Source organism: Myotis yumanensis, unplaced genomic scaffold, assembly GCF_028538775.1.
Source record: "Myotis yumanensis isolate MYYU_CA2020_CCGP unplaced genomic scaffold, mMyoYum1.0.hap1 SCAF_1, whole genome shotgun sequence".
NCBI classification, from domain to species: Eukaryota; Metazoa; Chordata; class Mammalia; order Chiroptera; family Vespertilionidae; genus Myotis; species Myotis yumanensis.
Genome location: NW_027223752.1, coordinates 30222718 through 30242830, shown reverse-complemented (window position 1 = coordinate 30242830; position 20113 = coordinate 30222718). Strand labels below are relative to the sequence as shown.

Below are 20113 nucleotides of genomic sequence, written 5' to 3'. Positions count from 1 at the left end.
ATATGTGTGGCTTGGCAGAAATGAGATGAACATGCACTCTTCCCTTCTATTAAAGGCTAATTATTTTTTAAAGTAAAGTTATGACTTATACAAATACAAACTTAGCATGTGTCCAATATTTTATTTAACTCATTAATGAAGGTGGAACTAGTAAGATATTACAACTGATTCAAAAGATACTCCAAAGAAGCAGAAACATATATAGACAATTAACAGTGCTGCAATTCATTTGATTAACAGACACTACACTGGTTTCTTGGGTGAGGGGAAGAGAGATCAATTGTACTCCAAGAACAATTTGCCTTTGTATTTCTATGGACAAGAATCATTTGTACTACTGTCAGGTTTTTGTTTTTTTATATTTTTATTGATTTCAGAGAGGAAGGGAGAGGGAGAGAGAGATAGAAACATCAATGAGAGAGAATCATTGATTGGCTGCCTCCTGCACACCCCCTACTAGGGATTGAGCCCGCAACCTGGGCACGTGCCCTTGACCGGAATTGAACCCAGGATCCCTCAGTCCTCAGGCCGACACTCTGTCCACTGAGCCAAACTGGCTAGAGCCTACTATCAGGTTTTTTGCAACACACAGAGTTGTAAAACAGCTCAAAGTCAGTGAAAGCACACTTAATCTGCTAGACTGGACACCCAGTAACCTTTAGTACCCACTTTAAAGTCTTTCACAATTTCTGTTGACACTAATAGATTCCTCAACTTGTCTTCCAACACAATGATTCACTGTGTGAAGTCTTAGTTTTTCTCTGAAAAAGTTTAAGAAAAATAAAGGGTTTTTAACAAAAACCATACAAAGCACATTAACCATACAAAGTCTCGGAGTTCCTTAGATAAGACCATAGAGTGGAATAAAAATCTCAGTTCTTCATAGATGCTTGTGTGCTTCAAAAGACAACCTGATCCTTTTCTTTGATATGTAACCACCCCCCCCCCTTTTTTAAAAAAATATATTTTATTGACCTTAGAGAGGAAGGGAGAGGGAGAGATAGAAACATCAATGATGAGAGAGAATCACTGATCAGCTGCCTCCTGCACACCCCTTACTGGGGATCAAGCCCACAGTCCAGGCATGTGCCCTTGGCTGGAATCGAACCTGGGACCCTTCAGTCTGCAGGCCAACGCTCTACCCATTGAGCCAAACCAGCTAGGGCGACATGTAACTCTTTTGTCCTCCTTAAAACAATATAGCTGGTATTTAATTTTTTTTTCAACCATGAGATATTTTATAAATATAGAAAGTTTATAGAATAATATAAGAAACATCCAGCTCTGGCCAGGCAGCTTAGTTGGTTAGAGCATCATCCTGATATGCCAAGGTTGCAGGTTCGATCTCTAGTTACATAAAGGCTTTTGAAAAGAAACTGGAAGTCTTTAAGAGGGATGTGGATGGTGAGAGATTTAGATATTTCCCAAACCTCAAGAGGCACATCAAAGACCTCCTAAAAGATGACAGAACAGACTGTGAAAGCCTTCAAAAGCTGTTTTTAAACATCATCGAGTCAACTATTAAGCAGTTCTTCTCAAGATTTGTGAAATTCAGAGAACTGGAAGAGACAGCAAAATTCATGAGGTTTCCAGACAGCATGAAACTAGAGGAACTAAACTTACAAATGTTTTCATGGATAGACATGGCTGACTTTGAAATGCAGTTGATTGAATTTCAGAGTAGCTCAATTTGGAAGCAGAAATTTATTGACCTTAGAGTTGACTTGGAAAACATTGAAAAAAGCGATTAGAGACAGGAGTACTAGAGAGAAGTGTCAAAAACGAACTATTGAGGACTTGGAATGCCATTCCAGAAAATTTTCTGTTTAAAAAACTTTGCAACAGCGTTACTCTCCATGTTTTCATCCACATACGCTTGTGAATCTTTGTTCTCAGTGATGAATTTTGTTAAGTGTCATAATAGGAGTAGCCTGACGGATAAAAGTAGAAGCTCGCGCATATCTCTGAAGGTCACGAAATATAAACCTGATGTAAAATCTCTGTCATCAGTGATGCAGCAGCAAAAGTCCCACTGATAATATCAAATGGAGTCATAAAGTTTTCTGTCGGACTATCAGTGTACATGTATACATTAAAAAATAAATGTATTTTTCATCATCGTATACTGTGTTTTTGTTGCTTGAATGAATTTTATTATTTTTTCCAGGTTCTTCACATACGTACACCTTAAGAGATATCAAGTAGGCGTAACATGTTCTCAAAAAATTAGGGTTGGCATGCAGAAGAATTTTAAGTCAGAGATTTTGCTGGTTTTGGCACGCATTCACAAAAAGGTTGCCCACCCCTGACCTACACAGTTCAAACCCACATTGTTCAACTGTAAGCAAAAACCCTCCATTCTACCTGCTATTATTGGTATATATTCATGGTATAAACATTCTTTAAATGTTTATAAATCATTATCATAATTATTTTGGTGTTCAAGTTGTTCCAGAGTTAGCTAGTAGGATCCTCTTCAAGCTGGCTTTTGTGTCCCTGTGATATGCCTCATCATTTTTTTGAAAATTTCCTTAATTTCCAGCAAAAATAGATGTTCCAGGCTCATCTGGAATCAGATTATTTCTCCAAGGAACACTAATTCTTCTTTAGTGTGCATATTAGCTATTTATTACTGCATAATCAGCTACCCCAAAATTTAGCAGCTTAAAACAACAAATTATTATCTCACACAGTTTCTTCTGAGGTTTAGGAATTTGAGAGAGGTTAGCTAGGTAGTTCTGGGTAAGTTTCTCTCCTCTCCTGAAGTCACAAATACCGCATGATGCTCATTTTTTCGCTTTTTTTTGGAATGGGAATTCATTCTGGGAAGAAAAATCACACTTGATACAAGGAGTTCTCAGGCCCTAGAATCAAGAGTCAAAACCAATTTAATATTGCAGTTTCTGTTCTACTTTGAAAGATTGTTTCTTTTAAGATCAAGTTCTAAAACAAAATTTTAGACTACCTTTATTTTCCTCTGTTACTTTTAGTCTGAGCATTTCTTTTTCATCAGTTGGCTCAAGTTATTGCAACAAAAGGTACTGAAGATCTACTTGTACAAGACTGATAAAAGAAATAAGATCTGGCCTAGAGGAACTTGCAAAGTAGTATAATCCTACTTCTTTCCTGAAATTTTCTCAAAGAAGTAAAAATTTCAGAGGTGAAGCTACTAAGAGCTTCAACTTGTTTAATGATTCTTACCCCCTTGCTCACCATTCCAGTTATTTTTCAGCTACTGAATACCACAATTTGTGCTGCACTATTAGCTCTGACATGAATGCAATGTAAAAAGCAATTCTTTACACCTGCCTAATCAGGGTAGTCTGTTTTAGGTTCCCTGGGGTTCCAAAGCTGTCCTGGGAATAAGCCTTGCTCAACTCACTTGAGCACAAAAGGAAACAATTAATAATTAATGAAACTGAGAAGTCTCCCACACTGGGCAATCCATCTTTGAGGAATTTGGGATTCTTTGAGAAAGAAAAGGCAGCCTTGCTTTAAAGCAATGGGAAAGGGCCCGGGGCCAGCAGTCTTACAGAGCCGGGTTTAATCACGGCACCCCCCCCCCCCCCCCGCCCCCCGGCTGAAAGGTGGGTGGTCCAATCATATCAGGTCTGGGAACCTGTTTCTCCATCCACAACATGAGAGCTGGGCTTGACGGCCCCTCTCTCACTGCAATTTTCCAGTCCAAGGCTCAGGGAGGAATCCATCAAACGAGTAAGTGAACTCACGATTTGCTCTTTGTGGACAGGTAGTAGGGGCGGCCAGTCCGGCTAATTTATTAATACACTCTGCCTGGACTCGTGACTGTCCTTGCTCCGCACCTCCCCCGCCTCTCACCTCCCTGGGAGGACCTGGAGCAAAGGTCTAGCCGAGCGCCTGCGTACTGCGGTCGGAGCGGTGAAGTCGCGCAGCCAGCCCCTCTCGCGCCGCAAACCACGCGATATTTCCTCCGGAGCTCGGTGGGGTGAGTGCGGAGCGGAGGCGGCCTGCCGGTCTGTCGCGGCCGCTGGGACCGGGGGTCCTGCCGTTGGGTCGGGCCATCGGGGTGCGGGAAGATCCGGGGGCCAGGGTGGCCTCGAGGCTTCCTCCTGGAGCTACTGGCGTTATACCGAGGACTTAGAATAAAGAATGCTGGAGAGGCAGAAGCAAGTCTTTTTAAAAAACAATTGTGGGGAGTATGCAACCTCAGGATGGGACATACTTGTGTCCAAGGTGCCTCCAAGATGTTTATTTAACACATTTTTTTGAGTATCTACCAGGTGCCAGGCATAAGGGTTGGACATAAATCATTGACCAACGGATACAAATCCCTGTCCTCCTGGTGCTTACGGTCTGGGAAGTCAGCTTGAAATTCTGGGCTGCGGATGCCGATGGGTAGTTTCCATGAGTGATGGGTAGTGGGAGCCCAAGAGGAAGGCGAGGTCCCTGAGAAGGGAAGGGTCTTGTAGGAGGAAGGAGGAAACAAGAAGACTCAAAGGATTACCTGGCCAGCTCTGGAGGAATATGTCGTGCTGTTTCATTTTATTTTAATATACTATTGATTTTTTACAGAGAGGAGAGGGAGAGGGATAGAGAGCTAGAAACATCGATGAGAGAGAAACATCAATCAGCTGCCTCCCGCACACCCCCTACTGGAGATGTGCCCGCAACCAAGGTACATGCCCTTGACTGGAATCGAACCCGGGACCCTTGAGTCCGCAGGCCGTCTCGCTCTATGCACTGAGCCAAACCGGCCAGGGCCTTGCTGTTTCCTTTTAATCAAGCCTCAGTAGGAGGCTTACTAATGATGGTATGAAGATGAATGTGTTTGCATTATGAGGCCAAAAACATTCTATCCATTCAGTCTTCAACAAACTTGTTCTTCATATATTTGTTTTAGGAGGCAAACTCTGACAGGGAACTATATCTTTTCTGGATCCTAAATATGATTTGTCTTCTCCCCACAAATGTGCTTTCTTATTTTTAAATTGTTTAATATTTTCAAACTTCCTTGTGATTTAAAATGTTTTCTATCAATAGGAATTACTTTATAAAGAAATCCCGTGAGATCCCTGTGCAAACAAGGTGATGATTGTACAAAGAGTGGTACTGAATTCCCGACCTGGTATGTATTTATCTGTGATGAATGAAAAGTTATGGTCTTTGATAATTATTAATGCAAATGGAGGAACAAAAGTATCCATATGATGTCAATGTGGTAAACTGAGGTAGGAAGATATTAATAGTAGCAGAGATATTAGAATAAATTCTTTAAACAATGTACTTTTCAGTTTCTCAAGTGATATCAAGGCCATTTGTTGAAAAAATAAGGTATTTCAGAATTATTATTTAAAAGATTATATTACAAATATGTGGCTTTTGTTTTTTATTTATAGTATGTATCATTGGTTCTTAAAATTTGCTTTTCTTTTGATGTGAACAGCACTGACTTATGTCTGTGCTGATCTCACAACCTGAGTCATAGAAACAGGTATGGAAGTAACCTGAGAGGTTTGGGCTCATGCTGCCTTGCTTTTGTTGCCTTTTCATAATCCTATGTAATAAAAGGCTAATATGCAAATCAACCAAACCGCAGAACGACCGGTTGCAGTGACATGCACTGACCACCAGAGGGCAGACACTCAACACAGGAGCTGCCCCCTCATGGTCAGTGCGCTCCCACAGGGGGAGTGCAGCTCAGCCAGAGCTGGGCTTGTAGTTGGTGAGTGCAGCAGCGGTGGCAGGAGCCCTCTCCCGCCTCCACAGCAGCGCTAAGGACCCCTCAGCGGATGTCCCCAGTCAGACATCCCCAGAGGGGTCTCGGACTGTGAGTGGGTGCAGGCCAGGCTGAGGGACCCCTCTCCCCCCTCCAGTACACGAATGTCGTGCACCGGGCTTCTAGTATTTAAAAAAGCTGGCTATGATTTCTCATTTTTGAAATCTTCCTAAATGTTAAAACAAATAAGGTGATTTACCTGTAGTCATCTCAAAAAAGAAATCTTAAAGTTGACAGCAATATTCCAAAGAATCTTTTTGGAGAAAATGAAGAGCAAGTAAAACTACTTGAAGAATTTATATTGAGTTACAGAGAAATTACAAAATAATATAGATTTATTCATGCCCAAGTTAAAAGACAGTGCTCTGGAACCTAGAGTGACCTTTTAAAGAATAGTAAATAATTATATAGGACAATGAGTTTTTTACTTTACATTTTTACCTAATATTTTAGGGAAAAATGGTAATCCAGTGGCAGAAAATTTCCGAGTAGAAGAAGTAAATTTACCAGATCATATCAATGAAGGACAAGTACAAGTCAGAACTCTTTACCTTTCTGTGGATCCTTACATGGTAAGAATCAGGATTTTGTGACTTGGTGAAAATTTTACTTTTATATTTTTTAATGCTGCATCTAAATTTTATTGAGCAATCCTCATGATTAACGAATATTTGAGCAATTATATTTTGATACCTGTGAATTACAGATTGCCTTTGTTTTTATTCACTAGTGTTATTAAGGAATGTTATAGAAGGAAGATTTCCATTATAGTAGCACATGGTGGTTATCAGTTTCTTCCAAGTGTCCAGACTACTTCCCAGTAGTAAGTAAAGCTTGAAGATAGTAAATTAGGATTGGAAATTCTCTCAAATTTATCCAGTTTATAAGATCTTATTTATCACTCCATCTCCAGGGACTAGCATGGTGCTTATTAAGTATTAATTAAAGGAAGGAAGGAGGGAACTCACTTCTTTCCCCAGGTGGCCCAGCATGGGACGGTGTGTCACTCCACTTGGGAATTATAATTAATCACTTGCCTTCACTAGACATTGTTCTATAAAAAAAAAAGAACATAAACAACTTTAAATGAAAAAAAAAGGAATCTAGTGAACATTAAATCATTGCAATTTTATATCATTCCAAAATCACAACTAATTTCAATCACCATGTGTGTACAGTATTTTACATCGTTATATTTAATGTGTATATACTATTTTGATTTCATATTTAAGTGACTTTATATACATATCTTTATATGAAAAACTAGTGGAAATATCATTTCATTGGTGGTTCTGTTTTTCTCTTAGCCTTGTTTGAGTCAGGTCCTTGGTCTGGCCAATATCCAATGGCTGCTGCACTTGCTTTCCAAAAATTCATGGGAGGGACACAGAAGCAGAAGTGTAGCATGTACCTATAGAAGCTTCTGCTTCAATTCCTCTTTGGTCTTTTCTGACTGAACTAGACCACCCTTAATCAAGCAGTGTTTCCATCTTTTCCATCTCCTGGACCACACTGTAGGCCTCCAATTCTTGGCTTCATGAGAGAGGCAAGAGTGAGCCACAGAGAAGAAGAGAGCCTTCACTAATTTCCAGGATGTCTTTAGCATAGTTTCATGGGAGGCTGTGGTGTCATTGTGGCACTTTTTCTTGGCTGAATAAAGAGAACATCCACCTGAGGTTAGGGGTATGATGTAGTGCTTGGTCTGGTTTTCCCTATCATTGTTTTATTGTGGGAAATTGAACAGTTGGGGAAAGCTTAAAAATGTTTTGGGAATAGGGAGTATTAGAAATTAGGAAGAGGAATTCAGAAGGGATGGTGATAAACAACTGTATAAAAATAGTTTTGCCCGGCCGGTGTTGCTCAGTGGTTGAGTGTTGACCTATGAACTTGGAGGTAACAGTTCAATTCCCAGTCAGAGCACATGTCTGGGTTTCGAGCTTGATCCCTCATAGGGGGCATGCAGGAAGCAGCAGATCAATGATTCACTCTAATCATTGATGTTTCTATCTCTCCCTCCGTCTCCTTCCCTCTCCCTCCCACTCTGAAATCAATAAAAATAAAAAACAGTTTCATTGTTGTATGTGTTATTTCCATTGGGGAAATGGAATTGCTAGGCCAAAAGAAATGAGTACCATTATGGTCTATATCAGCAGTTCTCAACCTGTGGGTCAAAACCCCTTTGGGGGTCGAACGACCCTTTCACAGGGGTCGCCTAAGACCATCGGAAAACACATATATAATTACATATTGTTTTGGTGATTAATCACTATGCTTTAATTATTTTCAATTTGTAACAATGAAAATACATCCTGCATATCAGATATTTACATTACGATTTACAACAGTAGCAAAACTACAGTTATGAAGTAGCAACGAAAATAATTTTATGGTTGGGGATCACCACAACATGAGAAACTGTATTAAAGGGTCGCGGCATTAGGAAGGTTGAGAACCACTGGTCTATGTGATACTAATTTGTTTTCTATAAAAAGTAGACAGTTTCATAATATTGTCATCAACATGTAAGTATACTTAATTTGCCAAAATCCATTGAAACCACTGGCATAGTAGTTTGAATTAATTTTGTTAGTATAATGTCTGTAACATTACTTAAATGTATTCAAGTAATTGTTTAAAAATTTTAACAGCTTTATTGAAATATAATACACATATCATACAGTTCACACATTTAAATGTACAATTCATGATTTTTAGTCTATTCACAAAATTGTGGAACTATCATCACTTTAGAATATACTTAAATTTCTTTTGAATTGTACTTCTTTACTTGTTAGGGAGAGGATACAATTTTTTTCCAGAATAAAAAACTGAAAGGAAGATAGAAATTAAGATAAATTTTATTTGTTTGATTAACACTGTACTTAACGTTACTTATATACCTTTCCTTAGGTCACTAGATAAATTAGTAAACTGGTTCAGTATTATTAGACAGAATTATGCTAATCAGTGTTTTCTTTTTTAGCGCTGTAAAATGAATGAAGACTCTGGGTCTGATTATTTAGCACCTTGGCAGTTGTCTCAAGTGGTTGACGGAGGAGGTATTGGGATTATAGAAGAAAGCAAACACACAAATTTTACTAAAGGCGAGTTTGTGACTTCTTTCTACTGGCCCTGGCAAACCAAGGCTATTCTGGATGGAAATAGCTTAGAAAAGGTGATGTATAATATAAAAGTATTTTTCTCCACTGTAATCCTTATTTTGTACCTTTGGTCTTCAGTTGTTTGATAAGGGGGTGGGGAGGTGGGGAGCATACATTTTCTTTTAGATATCTGCAAAAATGTGGAAAGCCTTTGTTCCTTTTCCACTATTGGCTGTAACTATATATGAAAGTTCTTAGATTATCAGTGAGTGGTGGTGTTTTCCATATTTAATTTATTTCTCAAATTTTACAGATATAAAATAAAACCTGAACTATAAGCATCAAAAAATATTTTATACTAAGAACCAAAGGCCCCTTTTAGTCGTATGCTTTAAAGTTTCCTGAGAAATTGACACTTAAGAAATTCCTTTGGTTTGGGCTTGAAATTCCATCTTGTGTTAGAAATCTTGAGTTTGGTTTCTGTTAGGTTGAACCATGTGAAATTTCCAATATTTTTCTGTTTTGACCTGCAAAAACTGGCAGCTTCATGTACAGGGTGGGGCAAAAGTAGGTTTATACTTATGAGTATGGAAAATAGCACAATAATTAAAAAATAATAATACAAGAATAAACTCTGTGTTTTGCATACTTAAAACTGTAAACCTACCTTTGTCACCCCTGTGTAGTCACATTAAGGGTTAGGTATTCAACATATGAATTTTAGGAGTGCCGATGTAAGAAATGTCCAAATCAGTAGAGAATTTTTAAAAAAAAATATTTTTATTGATTTAGAGAGGAAAGGAGAAGGAGAGAAACATGAGAGAGAATCATTGATCAGCTGCACACCCCACACTGGGGATTGAGCCTGGGACCCGGGCATGTGCCCTGCCCAGGAATCGAACCGTGACCTCCTGGTTCAAAGGTCAATGCTCAACCACAGAGCCACGTGGCTGGGACTAGAAAATTTTTATAAGAATTTATTTGAGCCTGGCTGGCGTGGCTCAGTGGTTGAGCATCAACCTATGAACCAGGGGGTCATGGTTCAATTCCCGGTCAGGGCACATGTCCAGGTTGCAGATGTACAGTGGGGGGTGTGCAGGAGGCAGCCGATCAAGGTTTCTCTCTCATCATTGATGTTTCTGTTTCTATCTTCCTCTCCCTTCCTCTCTAAAATCAATAAAAATATATTTTTAAAAATGTATTTGAGCCAAACTGATGACAATTGCTGGGAAGCAAGATCTTAGATATTCTGGAGAATGAGTTTTACATGTTCTTTTATACATTTTGAAATTAAGAAAACATAAGTAAGATTACATGAAGGAGGGAGAAAGCAAGGAAGCAACTGGATTACAGGATAGTTAACAAGAATGGTAACCTAAGATAGGCTTGCTTAAGGCAAAACTAAACCTTTTACTAAAGAAGTTATATGCCTGGGGAGTGGCTACCCACCAAGACCTGCCCTGTTAGGAATTTATGATCAGATCACCCTGGGAGGTTACTTTCTGTAGACACCCTTTTTGTGTCCACAGGAATACATGATTCAGCCTATAACAGGTTGTTCCTACCTTGTTGACTTAAAACTGGGATTCCTAGTTTTCTTTTTAAAAGATATATATTTAGACAAAATAAATAAATACAAATAAAAGATATATATTTCATTTTAGGTAGACCCGCAACTCGTGAATGGACATATTTCATATTTTCTTGGAGCTATTGGTATGCCTGGTTTAACTTCCTTGATTGGAATACAGGAAAAAGGTCATATAACTCCTGGATCTAATCAGACAATGGTTGTTAGTGGGGCTGCTGGCGCTTGTGGATCCTTGGCTGGGCAGGTAATAATTTCTGAGAATCATTTGATTTTCTAAAAACGTAGTCATAGTTGAATCTCTGGACACATATATATATATATATATATATATATATACTAGAGGCCTGGTGCATGACATTCGTGCACTGGAATGGGGGAGGTCCCTCAGCCTAGCCTACACTCTTTTGCAGTTCTGGAGCCCATGGGGAGCGGGCCTAAGCCGTCAGTCTGACATCCTTAGCGCTGCTGCAGAGGTGGGAGAGACTCCTGCCACCACCGCTGCACTCACCAGCTGTGAGCCTGGCTTCTGGCTGAGTTGCGCTACCCCTTTGGGAGCCCACTGACTGCTAGGGAGCAGCTCCTGTGTTGAGCGTCTGCCCCCTGGTGGTCAGTGTGCATCATAGTGACCGGTCGTTCTGCCATTTGGTCAATTTGCATATTATCCTTTTATTATATAGGATCATTTAAAATATAAAATTGAACAAATTTATGATTATTTTGCACAGTTCTGGTAGAAATGATATTATTACCTGCTTAGACTGTCTTTATAATAATATGAAAAATGTTGTAGATTTTTGTATCTTGTTCTCTGTTAACCAAAAATAGACACAGGAAATGCTAGAACGATCCAAGGAAGAAAATCAAAGTACCTATGTGGAATTCATGAACTAAAAATAAAAAACAAACTCACCCTAGCCAGTTTTGCTCAGTGGTTAGAATTTCAGCCTGCAGACTGAAGGTTTGTGTGTTCTATTCTGGTTAAGGGCATATACCTCAGTTGCAGACTCAATCCCTGGCCAGTGCAGGAGGCAACCAATTGATGTGTCTCTCGTACATTGATGCTTCTGATGTTTCTCTCTGTCTCCGTCTCTCCTCCTTTCCTCTCTCTCTAAAATCAATGGAAAAAATATCCTCGGGTGAGGATTAACAAAAAAACACATATTGTATAAAAAAAGTCTTCAAATACAGTAAATATTATGATAGAATTTTATAAAATGCACTAGAGGTCTGGTGCATGAAATTCATACATGGGCGGGGGAGGGAGTCCCTCAGCCCAGCCTGCACCCTCTCCAATCTGGGATACCTCAGGGGATGTCCGACTGCCTCGCACAATCCAGGACTGCTGGCTCCTAACCCCTCTGCCTGCCTGGCTGATTGCCCCTAACCACCTCTGCCTGCCTGATTGCCCCTAACTGCCTCTGCCTCGCCCCGCACCCAGGACCCAGGATTCCCTTCTCTGGCCAGCCACAGGCACCCAGGACCCGGGCCGGATTCGCCTGGACCAGTCACAGCTACAGGGGACCCTGGGCAGGCGGCTTCTCCTGGGCCGCAGGTGCTGGCACCCAGGACCGAAGGGCAGGTGGCTTGTCCCTCTCCTGGGCCGCAGCCTGGCTGGTCCCATTCCTCTCTCATGAGCTCATTTGTGCCTGGCTGGTCCCCATTCCTCTGAAAAGTACAGTGTTGAGCGTCTGAGCCAACAGACGCATGATGCCGTGAGGGTGTGACAACCATTTGTATATTAGCTGTTTATTATATAAGATTGTTTTTATGAATAATAGCCTTTATAGTATGAAACCTCTGAAATAAAATATTTTATCTTAGTAGTGATTTTACTCACAGGCCTGAAAAATATTTTAAAACTTTAAAAAAATTTAATTTATCGGAGTGACATTGTTTAATAACATATAAATTTCAGGTGTACAACTTTATTATATGACATCTGTGTACTCTCTTGTGCACTCACCACCTGGTCTAGTCTCCTTCTGTCACCATATACTTGACCCCCTTTACCCTCCTTGTCCTCCCCTTACCTTCTTTTCCTTCTAGTAACCACCATTCTGTTGTGTCTATGAATTTTCTGTTTGTTCATTTGTTGCTTTTTGCTTTATATCCCACATGAGTGGGATATATCCCACATGAGTGAAATCACATTCTTCACTTTTCTATCTGACTTATTTCACTTAACATAATGCTATATGCTCAAGATCCATCCCACTGAAAAATATTAAATTGCAAGTTAGTGATGTTTGGGATCTGACTATTCTTTTCATGAAATTAGCTTTAAATTCTGGAATTTTAGCATTCAAACTAAGTCTAATTTTATTCAATCTTAATGTTTTTAAGAATGGCATTATATCTGTTTTCTTTTCTTTTGATTTCAAATTACTTTTAGCTGAAAGCCCTGTAATCTAACCTAAATTGTGGTGAACACTCTCATATACTTATAATATCTTGTATGCTTTCACATTTTAAAATGTAAATATGACATAGAAAGTTGTTTAATTTTCAAAAATTTCCCCCCTAGATTGGTCACTTGATGGGCTGTTCCCGAGTGGTGGGAATTTGTGGAACACATGAGAAGTGCCTCCTTTTGACCTCAGAACTGGGCTTTGATGCTGCAATTAATTATAAAAAAGAGAATGTAGCAGAACAGCTCCGGAAACTATGCCCAGCTGGTGTGGATGTTTACTTTGACAATGTTGGCGGTGACATAAGTAATACAGTGATAAGTCAGGTAGTTTGTTGATTTGTTTCTTATAAATTTGAATGCTATATTTTATCTGATGTGATATATTTTTATCTGATACTAAGAGATAGAAAAAACTGTATAAGATTGTTGGGTTTATTGGGAAAAAGAAACTAATGATGATCAAGTGATCAACTGTACTTAAGTGAAACAGAAGAGCTTGCTGATATATCTACTTCCACTTACTTACAGATTTGCACTATGAACGTCAGTTTCAGTCCTTTGCTAGCATTATTATATTTTTCACCTGCAGTTAATTTTTGTGAAAAGTACAGTTGTATCGTTCAAATGGTGAAGTTCTGACTCCTAATTCACCATGAACCAACTCAGCCATGGCCCCTGACTTTGGGTAGGGAATGGATTTTCATTAGGGATTTACCTATTTTTATTGACAATGTTATAAAATGTGAACATCAGCTATTAACACTGCATTGTCCTTTAATATAGGTAAAATTATTTGCAATTGAGGTTAAATTATTTAAATACAAAGAAATACTCTGCTACTACTACTATTAAAAGTAGCAACAACAACGACAGCAACAATTAATGTAATTCTTTTGCTGATTACCAAATTCTCATTTACCTCTAATTCCTTGGAAGTGGACTTATTTTCTAGCCTATTAAAACTCTTAAATACATATACTGGGTAAATCTTTAAAATGAAATATATTAATTGGCACTAAAGGATTAAATTCAGTGGTCAAGGAGGCTTTCTTTGAGACAGCCATAAAGTCATATATGGGAAAGGCATATATCTTAGGGTATAATCACCTATTTTATCTGAACAGATGAATAAAAACAGTCACATCATCCTGTGTGGTCAAATTTCTCAGTACAACAAAGATGTGCCTTATCCTCCTCCACTACCTCCTGATGTAGAGGCAATTCAGAAAGAAAGAAACATTACAAGGTGTGTTCTATCTTTTCCTGTTTTTACCGGATTCAAGGGGTTTAAAGATCACAGGTGTATGTGAAATGCATTGTTCTCCATGTATAATTTTTTCTTATAAATAAAACTTGAAAATATATATTTTAAGTTGATTCAGTACTTAGGTTTTAGTTAATTAGCTCTTTGGCAGAAAACTTTTAAAAAATTGCATCTGTTCTATAAATCTTTTGCAAGTCTTTTTTTTTTTGCAAGTAATAGAAACTCAATCATATTGGCTTAAGTACAAAGGAAATTTATTGGCTCATGCATTGAGAAGTCCAATATTAGTACAGTACTGGCTGAGCCCTGGCTGGATACAGGCTTTGTATAGTGGCATCACGACTGTTTTTCTCCACCTCTGGGCTGTGCTCCCTCCCAGGCTCTCCTCTTGCAGCAGCAGGAGGATGGCTGTTATCTCTAGTCTTACATTTTACCAGGTTAGCAATCCAAGCAAAAAGAGGACAGCTTTCTTCTCGCAGTTTTATCAAGTCCCAACGCTGATACTTTATGGCTCATACTGGCTTGGCTTTGGTCACAGAGGGTAGGGAAAGGATGTTACCCACAAAGTAAAATCATAGAGCTATTACCAACGGGGTCATAAATGCTGGGTAGACAAAACAATAGAACTCCACTGCACTTACCCTGTCTCTACACCTAAAACTGTATCTGGCCAGACTCTGTGACTAAGTCCTAATGTTTGACACATTAACACATAATAGAGATCTGGAATGATTTCACTTTGGACTCTTTTATTCCCCCACTGGTCTCTGATCATTATTCTCTTCTTTCCCAATACAGAGAAAGATTTATGGTGTTAAATTATAAGGACAAATTTGAGTCTGGTATTCTACAGCTGAGTCAGTGGTTTAAAGAAGGAAAGCTAAAGGTAGAATTTGCTTCTATTCTTTATCAATAGCATTCTTCCTGCTATTTGACATGCTTTTGAATTTATTATAGCAATGTACTAGTTTCATAATAAAAATTCCTACAAAAGGGAAGTGTACTGGATATTATAAATTAACTTTGCCTCCCAGACAATATAACCTCCTGGTTGAGAAGCCCTTTTTTATTATTCCCTTTACCTGAAATTTTATTAACCTTATACTTTTCTTAGATTATGTTGTAAGATCAATAGATTTTTCTTCCTAAATTTTAATACTCATTAATTTAACAAATATTAATATGGAATTCTACAATGTGTTAGAAGCTGTGCTTTCTCAAAAATCTTATAAGCACTGCCTAGTACCCCCACCTCTCCACTACCATATGTCTCTCCTGCCCTCCCAGGACATTCTGATATATCTCTTCTTTTTGCTTTAAAATCAGGAGTTATTAATCTGGGGTCCAGAGACCCCGACCTAGCATGTTCTTAAAACCTGCAAATGATAGGCAAAGTTTATGTGTGTGTGCTTATGTACTTTTGGAAAAGAGGGTATACAGCTTGTGCTGTTACCAGTGGAAGATTAGACAATGGGAAAATAGGATTTTATTTTAAAAAGTTAATTGATAGGAAACCTTTTTGGGTTACCTACATGAAATTAAGACTATCTATTTTTAGACAGAAAGTGCTAAACAGTATTGCTGTCTTTTGCAAACATGAAAACTATTAAGTAGAAACATTGAAGTCTAAAGAATACTAAGTATAGCTATTTTGATTTACAGATTAAAGAAACTATGACAAATGGATTAGAAAACATGGGAGGTAAGATGAATGTAGATTTATTATATATATGTGCTCAGCACAAATAATACCTTTTTTCTTTTGCTTCTATTTCTCTGGTGTTTTTTTCTTTTAAAAAATATTTTTATTGATTTCAGAGAGGAAGGTGCCGGAAGCCGGTCCATCCTTGCTGCTTGACACAGTCACTGCAAGGAAGAAACATCTGCACAGCATATGTTTCAAGGGACCTGGCATATATGGCATACTGTTCTTAATATGTTTGCTCCCCTTCTTAGCCCTATGTGTTTTAACCAAGGTCACCTCTCCGAGAAAGGTTGTTTCCCCAGGTGGGGATTTTTCCCTGGAGTTAGGGATTAACAGGACTAAGGAAGGGAATAAATCAGTAAAACCCCTTAACTAAGTGCCAGGCTTAAGCTACATAATCTTTTCTTAGGATAATCTCCTTCAGTTACTTCCTTGTAGCTTAACAGAACAGTAGAGTAGACCTTGGAATGGAGATAACAAATGCCCTAACCTTTGGAATAGAATGGATAGGATTAAAATCAACAGAACTAGATGGAGATGGGATTTTTGGCAAAGGTCAGATAAGAAACTGTGGACATGAAACAAGGAAATGTAGGTCAAGGGAGGACCCAAAACATACCATGATGTGATTATAGAGACATACTTATAGGATCAAATGGTATAAATACAGATGTAACAGGACAATAAAGAGAGAACCTGGCTAGAACACCTGGCGAGAGAACCTGGAGAACCTGGCTGGAGAACCTGGTGAGAGAACCTGGCGAGAGAACCTGGCTAGTATGCTGATCAACTGAACGCTGCCTCCGTGTCCTTCCCTTTTCGCTGACTCCGTCCACACCTTTGGGAACCCCTGGGCCTAATGGGGCTGGACCCCAACAGGAAGGGAGAGGGAGAGAGAGATGGAAACATCAATGATGAGAGAGAATCACTGATCAGCTACCTCCTGCACTGGGGATCGAGCCCACAACCCGGGCATATCCCCTGACCAGAATCGAAATATGACCTCCTGTTTCATAGGTCAATGCTCAACCCACTGCTGGTTCTTTTGTTTTATTTATTTATTTATTTATTTATTATTATTATTTTTTTATATTTTATTGATTTTTTTACAGAGAGGAAGGGAGAGGGATAGAGAGTTAGAAACATCGATGAGAGAGAAACATCGATCAGCTGCCTCTTGCACACCCCCTCCTGGGGATGTGCCCGCAACCAAGGTACATGCCCTTGACCGGAATCGAACCCGGGACCCTTCAGTCCGCAGGCCGATGCTCTATCCACTGAGCCAAACCGGTTAGGGCTCTTTTGTTTGTTTTAAATAGAAAGGATTAGCTCGGCCAGTGTGGCTCAGTGGTTGGGTGTCGACCTATGAATGGGGAGGTCACAGGTTGTGGGCTCAAATCCCAGTAGGGAAATCAATAAAAACATTTTTTAAAAATAAAAGGGATTAATCAAATAACTTTTTTTCTTTCTCAGAAAAAAATTAAATGTATTTGGTTACTAAGTTTACCAAACAGAAATATAATTTCACTTATTTTCCTGGCATAATGTGTATTTCACTTAGTAAAACTTTGTGATTAGATTTCTGACATTTTAACTGTTATATAGAAACTAGAGGCCTGGTGCATGAAATTTGTGCACTGGGGGGGAGGGGTCCCTCAGCCCAGCCTGCATCCTCCTGGACTAGGAGCCCTCAGGGGATGTCTGACTGATGGCTTAGGCCTGCTCCCCGCTGTCAGTTGGACATTCCTTAGCGTAGCTGCAGAGCGGGGAGAGGCTCCTACCTACCACCACAGCTGTGCTCACCAGCTGTGAGCCCGGCTTCTGGCTGAGCAGCGCTCCCCCTGTAGGAGTGCACTGACCACCAGGGGGCAGCTCCTGTGTTGAGCGTCTGCCTCCTGATGGTCAGTTCACGGCATAGCAACTGGTCATTCCGCCGTTTGGTAGATTTGCATATTAGCCTTGTATTATATAGGATTTGTTTTGCTGATATTTTACCTTCAAACTTACTTGCCTCTAGTTTTCAGACTGTAAGCCATGAGTGTCGATATAGACACCAATTAAACATTTCTAGTTTGGGTAAAAAAATTTTTTAAAATATATTTTTATTTCAGAGAGGAAGAGAAAGGGAGGGAGAGATAGAAACATCAATGATGAGAGAGTATCAATTGACTGGCTGCCTCCTGCACGCACCACATTGGGGATTGAGCCCGAAACCCAGGCATGTGCCCTGACCGTGAACTGAACCATGACCTCCTGGTTCATAGGTCTACACTCAACCACTGAGCCACACCAGCCTGGCGGGTAAATCCAATTTTTAAGATGCTGATTGGGTTAGTTTACCCTGTAACTTTGCCAGTGTATATGTGAAGTTTCTTTTGATGACAATTTTCTTCTATACTTAATATTAAAATCATTGAAGTAATTTTTCAAATTACTTGTGTTTGACCTACCAAAAGATATGTATGATAGTGACATTTATGTTTTGAGATAACTTAGTTTTTTTTTCTTTCTAGCTGCATTCCAGTCCATGATGACAGGAGGTAATATTGGAAAGCAAATAGTTTGCATTTCAGAAGAAACCTCTTTGCAGTCTCTATAAACATCTTCATCAAGGAAATACAAATTTCTTTCCATTTTGCACAAAGACTTTCAAGCCACATTAAAAAACACCTGAGAGTACAGATAGCTTTTGGTTTAAATGTACTAATAGGTGATTATTTTCTTAGTTGCAAAATAATTCTTTCCTATATCTTCAATATTATATATGTACTCTATATCCAACGTATTATATACAACAATAGGTTGAAGTCAAAATGATCTATTTTTCTTTCTTTTCCTAAAACTATTACATATGATATTTTTATCAGATATACTGAAATCACTGGAGATTTGATACAACTATTAATGGATCATACAAAACAGCTTTTCAGAATTAGTAACTTTTATTGAAAATGGAATGGTTGAGAAGGCATTTAGTAAATGTTTATAGAACTGGGAAAGTTTTACATAATTCTTGAACTGAAACTTGGCATAAGAAGAAAATTGGGATGGCCTTTCTATATTGTACATGGAAAAGGGACTTAATGGCAGGGTGTTTGTCTGGAGTTTGGGGGCATTCAGAGCTCTGTGTTGGGACTAGTTTGAGAAGATAAGTAGAGGTTGATTAGGTTGTTGGAGAGACTACATTTGCTACAGAAGATGATCTATTTGCCAAATAATTTACTGTATAGTAACTCAAATATTTATTGATAAAAGCATATGTTTATTTTAGGTTAGCAGGCACATACTGTCAAATAGTTGTCAAGATTTCCAGGGCAAATAGATATAAACATTACTTGGAGTTTTAGGTGATTAACAAGATTGAGACAGCCTGGCTGGTGTAGCTCAGTGGTTGAGCATCGATCCCGGAACCAAGAGGTTGCGGGTTTGATTTCTGATTAGGGCACATGCCTGGTTTGCAGGCACCATTCCCAATAGGGGGTGTGTAGGAGGCAGCCAATTGATGATTCTCTCTCATCATTGACGTTTCTGTCTCTTCCTCCTTCCTCTCTCTCTAAAAATCAATAAAAATATTTTTTAAAAGGATTGAGACAACAAAGACAGCTTCAGAAAATATTAGGACTGAGTGGGCAGATTAACAAATGATTGTAAACATGAATGTTCAAGACCTACAAATGTAACTCTAAATTAGAGTTTGCCGGGATGCGGGGAGGTGGAGGAGACTATAGGGGGTGATAAATGGTGATGGATGAAGACTTGACTTGGATGGTGAATGCATAATACACTGTACAGGTGATGTGTTGTGGAACTATGCATCTGAAACCTGTCAATTTTGTTAACCAGTGTCACCCCAATAAATTCAATAAAAAGGAAAACATTAAAGCAGTGATTCTAAAAAAAAAAAAAGGGGGGGGTTTGACAAAAAAGAGGGTTTGTTTTATTATAATCAACCCTATAAAACAGTAAAATTGAGGGTAGTTTTCTCTGAGTGGCCTGCTGGTTTATGGTCTCCTGTTTATACACTGCAATATACTTTTTAAAAACACCTTATCTTATTGGTAAAAGTATTATACATATCCCCCTCTCCCCGGCCCCATTGACACCCTCCACATTACACCCCGCTCCTGCAATATACTTTTGTTGGCAACATTTATAGAAAGTAGATTCAAACTGTGTTAGTAATCAATCATTCCAGTTGTCTTTAGTGGCCTTCTTTCTTGTTTTATATAATTTTCCAGGGCCATTTAATCTCTGTATGTTGATAACTCCCAAATCTACATCTCTATT

The 20113-nt window shown here is 38.9% G+C and overlaps 1 protein-coding gene across 4 annotated transcripts; it reads left to right on the top strand.

Moving 5' to 3' along the window:
* The first annotated feature begins 3893 nt into the window (after positions 1-3893).
* On the top strand, positions 3894-18507 carry PTGR2 (prostaglandin reductase 2). Of its 4 annotated transcripts, none has more exons than XM_070416903.1 (10): positions 3894-3964; positions 5020-5104; positions 6209-6327; positions 8739-8930; positions 10521-10691; positions 12972-13181; positions 13982-14103; positions 14920-15007; positions 15784-15823; positions 18340-18507. In XM_070416903.1, exons 2-10 carry the CDS (start codon positions 5068-5070, stop codon positions 18423-18425), a joined length of 1065 nt encoding a protein of 354 aa, XP_070273004.1. In that variant the 5' UTR covers positions 3894-3964; positions 5020-5067; the 3' UTR covers positions 18426-18507. The 4 variants fall into 4 exon arrangements, with proteins under 4 accessions (XP_070273004.1, XP_070273010.1, XP_070272994.1 ...); XM_070416893.1 differs by lacking the exon at positions 3894-3964 and adding an exon at positions 4018-4145; XM_070416884.1 differs by lacking the exon at positions 3894-3964 and adding an exon at positions 4018-4212.
* The last annotated feature ends 1606 nt before the right edge of the window (positions 18508-20113 follow it).